This window comes from Entelurus aequoreus, linkage group LG21 (assembly GCF_033978785.1).
Source record: "Entelurus aequoreus isolate RoL-2023_Sb linkage group LG21, RoL_Eaeq_v1.1, whole genome shotgun sequence".
In the NCBI taxonomy this organism is placed as follows: Eukaryota; Metazoa; Chordata; class Actinopteri; order Syngnathiformes; family Syngnathidae; genus Entelurus; species Entelurus aequoreus.
Genome location: NC_084751.1, coordinates 7,147,756 through 7,159,841, shown reverse-complemented (window position 1 = coordinate 7,159,841; position 12,086 = coordinate 7,147,756). Strand labels below are relative to the sequence as shown.

The 12,086-nt window shown below is 51.5% G+C and overlaps 2 protein-coding genes across 5 annotated transcripts in view; both read right to left on the bottom strand.

Annotated features, from left to right (window-relative positions):
- Positions 1–347: 347 nt before the first annotated feature.
- On the bottom strand, positions 348–7,971 carry st6galnac (ST6 (alpha-N-acetyl-neuraminyl-2,3-beta-galactosyl-1,3)-N-acetylgalactosaminide alpha-2,6-sialyltransferase). 3 transcript variants are annotated; one of them, XM_062030690.1, is made up of 10 exons: positions 7,669–7,971; positions 7,103–7,312; positions 6,751–7,036; positions 3,092–3,257; positions 2,816–2,990; positions 2,613–2,766; positions 2,450–2,553; positions 2,304–2,387; positions 2,145–2,244; positions 348–2,080 (listed from the first exon to the last, which is right to left on the bottom strand). In XM_062030690.1, the coding sequence occupies exons 2-10, from the start codon at positions 7,225–7,227 to the stop codon at positions 1,910–1,912; spliced, it is 1,365 nt and encodes a 454-aa protein (XP_061886674.1). In that variant the 5' UTR covers positions 7,228–7,312; positions 7,669–7,971; the 3' UTR covers positions 348–1,909. The 3 variants fall into 3 exon arrangements, with proteins under 3 accessions (XP_061886674.1, XP_061886676.1, XP_061886675.1); XM_062030692.1 differs by having other exon boundaries at positions 2,613–2,751; XM_062030691.1 differs by lacking the exon at positions 7,669–7,971 and having other exon boundaries at positions 7,103–7,617.
- A 947-nt stretch (positions 7,972–8,918) lies between these two features.
- Positions 8,919–12,086, bottom strand: part of cep131 (centrosomal protein 131) — a 26,255-nt gene continuing 23,087 nt past the window's right edge. For both annotated transcript variants that reach the window (XM_062030675.1, XM_062030676.1), the window contains 8 exons: positions 12,071–12,086; positions 11,891–12,008; positions 11,755–11,829; positions 11,547–11,689; positions 11,144–11,321; positions 10,884–11,080; positions 9,516–9,576; positions 8,919–9,460 (listed from right to left, as the gene is read on the bottom strand). The exon at positions 12,071–12,086 is cut by the window's right edge and continues 92 nt beyond it. In XM_062030675.1, coding sequence (XP_061886659.1) covers positions 9,389–9,460; positions 9,516–9,576; positions 10,884–11,080; positions 11,144–11,321; positions 11,547–11,689; positions 11,755–11,829; positions 11,891–12,008; positions 12,071–12,086 — 860 coding nt within the window. In that variant the 3' untranslated portion in view covers positions 8,919–9,388. The remainder of the gene's footprint in view (positions 9,461–9,515; positions 9,577–10,883; positions 11,081–11,143; positions 11,322–11,546; positions 11,690–11,754; positions 11,830–11,890; positions 12,009–12,070) is intronic.

The following is a 12,086-nucleotide window of genomic DNA, read 5'->3' as shown; positions in this document are numbered from 1 at the left end:
TCAACTATTTCTAGAATTTATTCACAAGAAAGGCGGGGTAGACCCTGGACAAGAAAGGCGGGGTAGACCCTGGACAAGAAAGGCGGGGTAGACCCTGGACAAGAAAGGCGGGGTAGACCTTGGACAAGAAAGGCGGGGTAGACCCTGGACAAGAAAGGCGGGGTAGACCCTGGACAAGAAAGGCGGGGTAGACCCTGGACAAGAAAGGCGGGGTAGACCTTGGACAAGAAAGGCGGGGTAGACCCTGGACAAGAAAGGCGGGGTAGACCCTGGACAAGAAAGGCAGGGTAGACCCTGGACAAGAAAGGCGGGGTAGACCCTGGACAAGTCTATTACCACAAATAAGAACCAAATTAAGTTAATTTATTGAAAAAAATGACCAACACAATTGAAAAGACAACAAAAAGGTTTCCAGTCAACATTATTCTGAAGGCACTTTGTAAAAAACATTATTCAGGCTGGTGGTCAGTGGTATCCTAGCAACAAGACACTTTGTGGGGCTTAGTGGTTGCCATGGTTATGTGCAATAAGGGGAGGGGAGTGGTCATAGGAAACAATCCAAGATGGCTGCCAGACTGTCTCAGCGTGAAGCTGTTACCATGGTTACTGCAGTCCGAAGGAATGTGTGGAGGCGGGGTCAGTAGAGCGTGTAGAGGCGGGGTCAGTAGAGCGTGTAGAGGCGGGGTCAGGAGTGCGTGTAGAGGCGGGGTCAGGAGTGTGTGGATGCGGGTTCAGGAGTGCATGTAGAGGCGGGGTCAGGAGTGCATGTAGAGGCGGGGTCAGGAGCGTGTGGAGGCGGGGTCAGGAGCGTGTAGAGGCGGGGTCAGGAGAGCGTATGGAGGCGGGGTCAGGAGTGTGTGGAGGCGGGTTCAGGAGTGTGTGGAGGCGGGGTCAGGAGTGTGTGGAGGCGGGTTCAGGAGTGCATGTAGAGGCGGGGTCAGGAGTGCATGTAGAGGCGGGGTCAGGAGCGTGTGGAGGCGGGGTCAGGAGCGTGTAGAGGCGGGGTCAGGAGAGCGTATGGAGGCGGGGTCAGGAGTGTGTGGAGGCGGGTTCAGGAGTGTGTGGAGGCGGGGTCAGGAGTGTGTGGAGGCGGGTTCAGGAGTGCATGTAGAGGCGGGGTCAGGAGTGCATGTAGAGGCGGGGTCAGGAGCGTGTGGAGGCGGGGTCAGGAGCGTGTAGAGGCGGGGTCAGGAGAGCGTATGGAGGCGGGGTCAGGAGCGTGTAGAGGCGGGGTCAGGAGAGCGTGTAGAGGCGGGGTCAGGATTGCGTGTGGAGGCGGGGTCAGGATTGCGTGTGGAGGCGGGGTCAGGAGAGCGTGTAGAGGCGGGGTCAAGAGTGCATGTAGAGGCGGGGTCAGGAGTGCGTGTAGAGGCGGGGTCAGGAGCGTGTGGAGGCGGGGTCAGGAGTGCGTGTAGAGGCGGGGTCAGGAGTGCGTGTAGAGGCGGGGTCAGGAGCGTGTGGAGGCGGGGTCAGGAGCGTGTGGAGGCGGGGTCAGGAGTGCGTGTAGAGGCGGGGTCAGGAGCGTGTGGAGGCGGGGTCAGGAGCGTGTAGAGGCGGGGTCAGGAGTGCGTGTAGAGGCGGGGTCAGGAGCGTGTGGAGGCGGGGTCAGGAGCGTGTGGAGGCGGGGTCAGGAGCGTGTAGAGGCGGGGTCAGGAGTGCGTGTAGAGGCGGGGTCAGGAGTGCGTGTAGAGGCGGGGTCAGGAGTGCGTGTAGAGGCGGGGTCAGGAGTGCGTGTGGAGGCGGGGTCAGGAGTGCGTGTAGAGGCGGGGTCAGGAGTGCGTGTAGAGGCGGGGTCAGGAGTGCGTGTAGAGGCGGGGTCAGGAGTGCGTGTGGAGGCGGGGTCAGGAGTGCGTGTAGAGGCGGGGTCAGGAGCGTGTGGAGGCGGGGTCAGGAGCGTGTGGAGGCGGGGTCAGGAGTGCGTGTAGAGGCGGATGAGACCGACGCTGTGCAGCCGCTGCCACAGGTGCATCTCCAGGCGCAGGTCGTGGTTGAGGAAGAAGCCCACGGCGTGATAGCGGCGGTCGTAGTAGTGGTCCGAGTACTTGGAGTAGTCGGGCGTCATGAAGCCGTAGGCGCTGACCTGTGACGATCAAGTCAGCGAACAAGCGAGGAGGGGGCGGGGCTTGTACGGCGGCAGACCTCACCTGGTCGCAGGTGTGCAGCGCGGCCAGCAGCATGACGGCGCCGGTGGAGGGGCGGTAGAGGTTCTTGTACTTGCTTCTGAGCGTGTCAGACGGGAGGAACCTGACGGGACAGCAGAGTCCTTCACCTGCTCTGGTTGCCGTGGTTACCTCCTGCCTCACCTGTTCCTGAGGTAGCGGATGAAATCGGGGTGGTACATCTTCAGCTTGGCGGCCGACACGTCCTCACCGAAGTAGCGCGACGGGCTGCGGGCACAACACGAGGTCATGTGACGCTGGCGTGGGCCAGGTGTGATGTCATCACTCACTCTTGGCCGCGCTCGGGCCCACGCTGCACGGTGCCGTGCGTGGCCGCCGCCTTCGCCAGCAGATAGTCGCGGTCGTGGTCCGGCAGGAAGACGTAGCGTGTCTCCTGTAGGGGGCGGGGTCACGGGTGATGTCACGTTGCGTGAGCGTGTGGGCGGGGCTCACCTGAGAGCGCGGCGGTCCTCTGTACCCGAGGGCGGCGTAGCTGCGTAGGGAGTTGACCAGCGTGTTGGTGGAGAAGGTGTAGTGGGTGGTCCGAGCGCCCACGTCCTGCTCGAAGCCCGCCGTGATGGCGCCGTTGGTCCTGCAAGACACAACTCTGACCCATGACATCATCGCTCGCCGCCTCACGTGACTGCGGCGCCCACCTGAAGACGTAGTGGTGCTGGTCGATCTCAGGGCCTTTCTTGGAGTCCTTCAGGATCCCGCCGTTCCCCACCACGGCGCAGCGGATGCAGCGGGATGCCGCACGGCGCCACTTCCAGTCGTCCGTCATGATGCGGTTGGCGGACGAGTTGAGTGCCGCCAGCGTCTCTGCCAGCGCTGTGGGCACAACCACGCCGTTAGCTTCACGTGGCGACGGAGGGGCGGAGCTCCAACACTCTCAATCAATATTTATTTATATAGCCCTAAATCCCACTGACCGTCAAAGGCGACACCCGCCCAGCCGTGTGCTCCCGCGTATCGGCTCAGGCGGCGGTGCTGGTCACGCGTGGCGTCTTCGGACCACTGCAGCACCGGAATGTTCTTCAGGAAGCGCCCGGCGAATTCCGTCTTTGCCACGCGGCTTCGAATGGCGTCCGGGCAGTCCTGAGAGATTTAGAGCAGCAGTCACGTGACAGGAAGTCTGGTGCTCACGACCAACCAACATGCATGAACGTGACCAAGCCCCGCCCCCTCATCACATGACCACGCCTTCTTTTGCGACACATTAGCTTCAAATGTGACAAGTCAGACATGACAAGTCACGTGACGAGTCATACATAACAAACCTTAGATGATGAGTCACCTGACTGATCACGTGACAAGTCACATGATGAGTCATACACAAGTCATACATGAATCACCTGACAAGTCACATAACAAGTCATACATGACGAGTCACATAACAAGTCATACATGACAAGTCACATGATGAGTCAAACACAAGTCATACATGAATCACCTGACAAGTCACCTGACGAGTCATACATGACAAGTCACCTGACAAGTCACATGACGAGTCATACATGACTAGTCACCTGATGAGTCATACATGACTCGTCAGGGGACTTGTCATGTATGACTTGTCACCTGACAAGTCACATATGACAAGTCACCTGATGAGTCAAACACAAGTCATACATGAATCACCTGACAAGTCACCTGACGAGTCATACATGACAAGTCACCTGACAAGTCACATGACGAGTCATACATGACAAGTCACCTGACAAGTCACCTGATGAGTCATACATGACTCGTCAGGGGACTTGTCATGTATGACTTGTCACCTGACAAGTCACATATGACAAGTCACCTGATGAGTCATACATGACAAGTCACCTGACAAGTCACCTGACGAGTCATACATGACAAGTCACCTGACAAGTCACCTGATGAGTCATACATGACTCGTCAGGGGACTTGTCATGTATGACTTGTCACCTGACAAGTCACATATGACAAGTCACCTGATGAGTCATACATGACAAGTCACCTGACAAGTCACCTGACGAGTCATACATGACAAGTCACCTGACAAGTCACCTGACGAGTCATACATGACTCGTCAGGTGACTTGTCATGTATGACTTGTCACCTGACAAGTCACATATGACAAGTCACCTGATGAGTCATACATGACAAGTCACCTGACAAGTCACCTGACAAGTCATACATGACAAGTCACCTAACGAGTCACATGACAAGTCATACACAACAAATTATACATGACAAGTCACCTGACGAGTCACATTACATGACGACTTACACATAATGAGTCACCTGACAAGTCATACACGAGTCATACACAACAAATTATACATGACTAGTCACCTGACGAGTCATACATGACTCGTCATACATGACTAGTCACCTGATGAGTCATACATGACTCGTCAGGTGACTTGTCATGTATGACTTGTCACCTGACAAGTCACATATGACAAGTCACCTGATGAGTCATACATGACAAGTCACCTGACAAGTCATACATGACAAGTCACCTGACAAGTCACATGACGAGTCATACATGACGAGTCATACATGACTAGTCACCTGACAAGTCATACATGACTCGTCAGGTGACTTGTCATGTATGACTTGTCACCTGACAAGTCACATATGACAAGTCACCTGATGAGTCATACATGACAAGTCACCTGATGAGTCATACATGACAAGTCACCTGACGAGTCATACATGACAAGTCACCTGACAAGTCATACATGACAAGTCACCTAACGAGTCACATGACAAGTCATACACAACAAATTATACATGACAAGTCACCTGACGAGTCACATTACATGACGACTTACACATAATGAGTCACCTGACAAGTCATACACGAGTCATACACAACAAATTATACATGACAAGTCACCTGACGAGTCATACATGACGAGTCACCTAACGAGTCACATGACAAGTCATACATGACGAGTCACCTAACGAGTCACATGACAAGTCATACAAGACAGATCACCTGACAAGTCACACGAGTCATACATGACGAGTTACATGGTGAGTGACATGAACAGTCCCACGATGGATCACATGACCAATCCCACATGACGAGTCACACATGACGAGTCACACGGGTCATACATGAGTTACATGGCGAGTCACATGACAAGTCCCACATTTTTTATGTATTGACAAGTGATGAATTACATGACAAGTCACACATGACAAGTCACATGACACGTCACAGGATGGATCCCATGACAAGTCACACATGACAAGTCACACATGACAAGTCCCATGACAAGTCACAGGGTGGATCACATGACAAGTCACACATGACAAGTCACACATGACAAGTCCCATGACAAGTCACAGGGTGGATCACATGACAAGTCACACATGACAAGTCACACATGACAAGTCACACATGACAAGTCACACATGACAAGTCACACATGACAAGTCCCATGACAAGTCACAGGGTGGATCACATGACAAGTCACACATGACAAGTCACACATGACACGTCACACATGACAAGTCACACATGACAAGTCACATGACACGTCACAGGATGGATCCCATGACAAGTCACACATGACAAGTCACATGACACGTCACAGGATGGATCCCATGACAAGTCACACATGACAAGTCACACATGACAAGTCCCATGACACGTCACACATGACAAGTCCCATGACACGTCACAGGATGGATCCCATGACAAGTCACACATGACAAGTCACATGACACGTCACAGGATGGATCCCATGACAAGTCACACATGACAAGTCACATGACACGTCACAGGATGGATCCCATGACAAGTCACACATGACAAGTCACACATGACAAGTCCCATGACACGTCACAGGATGGATCCCATGACAAGTCACACATGACAAGTCACATGACACGTCACAGGATGGATCCCATGACAAGTCACACATGACAAGTCACATGACACGTCACAGGATGGATCCCATGACAAGTCACACATGACAAGTCACACATGACAAGTCCCATGACAAGTCACACATGACAAGTCACACATGACACGTCACACATGACAAGTCACATGACACGTCACAGGATGGATCCCATGACAAGTCACACATGACAAGTCACATGACACGTCACAGGATGGATCCCATGACAAGTCACACATGACAAGTCACACATGACAAGTCACATGACACGTCACAGGATGGATCCCATGACAAGTCACACATGACAAGTCACACATGACAAGTCCCATGACAAGTCACAGGGTGGATCACATGACAAGTCACACATGACAAGTCACACATGACACGTCACAGGGTGGATCCCATGACAAGTCACACATGACAAGTCACACATGACAAGTCCCATGACAAGTCACAGGGTGGATCACATGACAAGTCACACATGACAAGTCCCATGACAAGTCACAGGGTGGATCACATGACAAGTCACACATGACAAGTCACACATGACAAGTCACACATGACAAGTCACAGGGTGGATCACATGACAAGTCACACATGACAAGTCACACATGACACGTCACAGGATGGATGACATGACGAGTCATACATGATGAGTTACATGACAAGAAGTGATCATGTGACCTTTGAGGTGAACTCACAGTTAGAGGCGGGACATCTACACTCATGTAAGTGTCGCCAATGAAAGCGTCTTCAGTGGGTGTGGCCTCACGGCGAGGCGGCGACACAGAAATGCTTCTAGTGGTTGTTTCCACACCGTCTTGATGGCCAGCAGGCGAGGGCGTGTGCAGCGAGGGCGTGTGCAGGGAGGGCGTGCGCAGCGAGGGCGTGCGCAGCGAGGGCGTCAGCGGGGTACCAGCATGCACATGCGTCGGCGAGGGGGCGGGACTTGACATGTTGCCCTTCTGGTCAAGACGCTGCGATTGGCTGCGGGTAACATAACATTAGTCGCCATGACAACACAACAACTGGGAATGGGGTGTGTCACCTGACCTGGTGAGTGACCGCCATGACCCTAAATGTTTGAGTGGCATCTGCAGGTTCCCACACAGCACGTACACGCACAGCAGCGACACCGCCGTCACGCCCCCAAGCACCACGCGCCTGCGGGTCGCCATCACCAGCGGTACCACCTCGCTGCGTACGCTGACTCCGCCCCCTGCGTTGACTGGCGCCACATAAGTGGTGTGTGGGCGGGCACTTCTGTGAGGGAGAGATCAAGTTTCAACCAATCAGCTTTGCCCTCGCCTCACATCCTGCTTCTACTTCCTGTTTCCACACGAGACCACAACAACGCGGCAGGTCACATGACGTCCTGATGAAAGCAGCTAGTTCCATGTTAACTAACTAGTTAACTAGTTGCTCTGCCAGGCCCCTCCCCCTTCCTCTGGGACAATGAAGTCTTCTGGAGGGGGAGGGGTCTCAAATGGAAAGAATGTCTGACACTTTCAGCAGTAAACACACACACACACACACACACACACACACACACACACACACACACACACACACACACACACACACACACATACACAAAGAGAAAAGGTCAAAGGTCTCACCTGGTTCCGCTCCTTCAGTCTTGAGAATTTGGACAAGAGTTCTGAGACGCTCAGCAGCTGCCAGGACAGCCAGACTTTAGGGGGCGGGGCATTAGTGTGGGTGGGCGGGGCCACAGGGTGAGATCAACAGCTGCTGGCAGTGAGCAGCCCCTCCCACACAGGAAGTTGTGGTCTTGGTTTTACAGGCGTACTATTGGTCCGGGACTGTGGTCACATGACTTGATTGTTATTCCTTTTGATCGTCGAGATGTTTAATACTCCTTCCGGTGGCATTTGAGGACTTGACAAAAGTGGCGGTTGGGGAAAAAGGAATGGGCTGAAAGAGTACACGCCCCCTTGATAACTGGGTCAGAACACTCACTGGGCTTAGCTCCGCCCACTTGGTGGCACCCAAGGGAGTGAAGACTCCAGCAAGAAAAGTGCAAAGTCATCATAAACACCACAAGAAGTGTAAAATCATACAAATCTCACTTTATTCAGTGTGTAACACAACACTCTGTGTGTGTGTGTGTCTTTGTGTGTGTATCTTTGTGTGTGCCTTTTTTGAGAGTATGCGTGTGTGTGTGTGTTTATGTGTGTGTCTTTTTGGATGTATCTGCATGTGTGTGAGCATGTCTCTTTTTGGATGTATCTGCATGTGTGTGTGTGTGTGTGTGTGTGTGTGTGTGTATGTGTGTCTTTTTGGATATATCTGAATGTGTGTGAGCATGTCTCTTTTTGGATGTATCTGCATGTGCGTGTGTGTGTGTGTGTGTACGTGTGTGTCTGTGTGTGTGTCTTTTTGGATATATCTGAATGTGTGTGAGCATGTCTCTTTTTGGATGTATCTGCATGTGTGTGTGTGTGTGTGTGTATGTGTGTGTCTGTGTGTGTGTATGTGTGTCTTTTTGGATATATCTGAATGTGTGTGAGCATGTCTCTTTTTGGATGTATCTGCATGTGTGTGTGTGTATGTGTGTCTTTTTGGATATATCTGAATGTGTGTGAGCATGTCTCTTTTTGGATGTATCTGCATGTGTGTGTGTGTGTATGTGTGTGTCTTTTTGGATAATCTGAATGTGTGTGAGCATGTCTCTTTTTGGATGTATCTGTGTTTGTGTGTGTGTGTGTGTGTGTGTGCGTATGTTAGCGCACATGTGTGTGCACATCTGAACGTGGGTTTTTCAGATGTGTCTGCGTGTGTGTCTTTGTGTACACGTGTGTGTGTTTGCGTGTGTACATCTTTGGGTGTGCAAGTGGGTATGGATATATGTGTGTGTGTGTGTGTGTGTGTGTGTGTGTGTGTGTGAACGTGTACATTGTGTGTGTGTTGGAGATGGAAATATTGTGTGCTGCGATGAGAGTACAGTCGTTAAAAAAGTGTGTTTAAAAATAAATAAAATAAAACTTCACTTCCTGATGGGCGGAGTCTGTGTGTCCTTGATTGGGTGGTCACATGACCTGCGTTCCCTACAAACATTTTCCATCTACTTCCTGCTCCCACGCCATCGCCAACACGCCCGCTACTCGTCTCTCCTTCCCTCTGACGACATTCTCCAAACAAGCCCCGCCCCCTGCCCCCCGGGACACATGACTCACGAGGGCCCCGCCCACCAGCAGACTTGCCTGTGCTGGTTGGAACGTCTGCAGATGTTCTCGGACATGGCGTGTTAACATAGGCGTGGGTGGGGGGGGGGGGGTGACGACGCCATAAACTACTTTACGGGGTGGGCGGGGCCTGTCATTTCTCCAGCAGCTGCCTCCTTTGCTCCTCCCACAGCGCCTCCAGGTGCTCCGCCCTCTTCACTGCAACCTATCAGACGGTGTTCACGCTTGCTGTCAATCGACCAATCACACACGTGACTCACCTCGTTCTGCCTTCGCAGAGCGTTGATTGTGTCTTCTTTTTTCAAGATGGCCGACTTCACTCTGGTGAGGAAAAAGGTAAAGATGTCACATGACCAAGGAGTCACATGACTTGCACTCATTGTAAGTGTTAAATCTTCATCATAAAACAATAAACAATCATAGAATTTGACCTTTAACTCCACCGTTCCAAAACATTGACACGTTAGTTCAGGGGAGTCCAAACTTTATCCAACAATTTTGATATTTAAAACATGCTGAAATAATATATTTAAAGACAGAACTTTATGTATTACTTACATTTCAGCTTCTTCTCATTACTTAGCCATTATTTTGCACTTTCTTCTTACATTTTTACTGTTGTTGTCCGTGTTAGAAGAGAATCAAAATAACATGCAGTTGTTATCAGACTGTGGCACGCAGGCGCCACCTGGTGGTAAGTCAAAGAATCACATTTATTTCCTATATTTAAACACAGTGTTACTGTTCAAACTGTGTGTCTTGTTGCTGGGGCAAAACATGACATATAATTGTAAAAAAAACCTGCCTTGTTTTTTTTAATCAATACTTGGGCTTACTATGCTACTGTACTTTAATGTTGGTGACTTAATTAATGTTCGGTTTCACATTTGAGTGCTTATGATGGTTGTGATAGTTCGTCAAATTAATTAATTCGTAAGTCAGTATTATTTTACTTCTTAATGAACTAAACATTGTTTATATTGAAGTATGTTTTATTCTTATTTTGAGAGCTTGTAATATTTTAGAGCAGGACTTTTGCCCCCCATGGCCGCATACTGACAAGTCAATAATGGAGGGCCATTTTGATATTTAAAACAAATATTTATATTTAAAGACACAACTTTGTGTTTTAGGTTTCAACTTTTATCTAAATACATTTAGATATTTCTTACATTTTTACTGTTGTTTTTTCCCCTTTTTATTGTGATAGTAGCTCCTATTAATACATTTTTTAACATTTCATTTGACTTATTTCCTTTTTTACGGTTTGAAACAGCGTTGATTTTGTCCTTTGTTATTCACGCCACGTCCTCACTATACATCAGTTAAAAAATAAATAACTTTGTCAAATTTAAAATACACAACTTTTTACATTTTAGCAGACACATTAGGTACATTTGCACAAAGTGTCGGTATCGGACCGGTATCGCCGATACCAGCCTGAATTTGACTGGTATCGTACAGAAAATGAGTTGGGGAGTATCATAACTTTGTTAAAATTGTAACATTACTTAGAGACAGTCCAGCTGAGTGCTTGTTTCCCGGCCAAGTGTTTATATTTGTGAGCGGTAGCAATGCTGGACTTGGGCCAGATCCCTGCTGATGTGTTCCACATGTTCATTGGTTACCGTTGGTGGACTTCATCAAGCTCCGCCTCCTTCTCCTTGGTCACCCTCTCCAGCTCCAGCTGCAGCGTGGCGTGGGCCTCTGACACCTCCACCTTCATCCTGCGCCTGTCCTCCTCCGACACCCTCAGACGCTCAGCAAAGTCCTGTCGGATGGTCTGGTGCAGGCCGTGGCGCTCCCCCAGCAGCCGGTCTCGGACCTGAGCGCACCGGGGCGAGCGGTGAGGGGGGGGCCCAGGGGGGGTCACGTGTTTGTCACTCACCTGTGTGACTTGTTCCACTTCCTGTTCCTTCTGGGCCAGCAACTCCTGCACTTGGACCAGACTTTCTTCTGACTCCGCATGTTGCTTCCTCATCTCCTGCTGCTTGGCCACCGCCGCCCTCAGAGAGCGCTCCAACTCCTGCAGCTCCGCCTCGTACGTCTCCCTCACACGCTTCACCCTGGTGATGGCACGCCTCGTCAATGCACCACATCACACACACACGCACGCACGCACGCACGCACGCACGCACGCACGCACGCACGCACGCACGCACGCACGCACGCACACTAAAACTTGAAACACTCACCTAAACAGACACACCAACACAAACACACACACACACAAACAAAGACACACGCACACACAAAGACACACACAAACAAAGACACAAAGACACACACACCTGTTTTCGGCCGCCCTCTCGCTCTCCTCCTTGTCCTTGTTGGTCTCCTCCTCCAGCGTCCAAATGGCGACCTCGATCTCTTTGTCGCGTTCCCGACGCAGTTCGTCTCGGAGCTCGTGCTGGCGTTTTAGAAGCCCCGCCTCCTGTGGAGCAAACGCCGGCGATGAGTCGGACAGGAAGCAGACAGTAAGCTCCGCCTCCACGTCACCTGCTTCTGCCTGAACTCCTCCTCCCAGTTCATCTTGTCCTGGTCAAAGTGTTCCCGCAGCGCCGCCATCTCCGCCTGCACACGCACACACGTGCTGAGACGGCTGCTCGCACACACACGCCAACTGGGGTCTCACCTGGTGTCTGCGGGCCTGCTCCTCTCTGGTCTTGTCCAGCTCCTCTTTGAGGAGGCGCCCAGCGGCGCTGGCGTTCTCCTCCATCTGTCGCCTCAGCTCGTCCATCTCCCAGCGCTGCCTGCGGGTGAGACGGGGGAGGGGGATGAAGGAGCACCTCAGCGGGGGCGGAGGTGACCTTACCTGTCCGCCAGCTGCG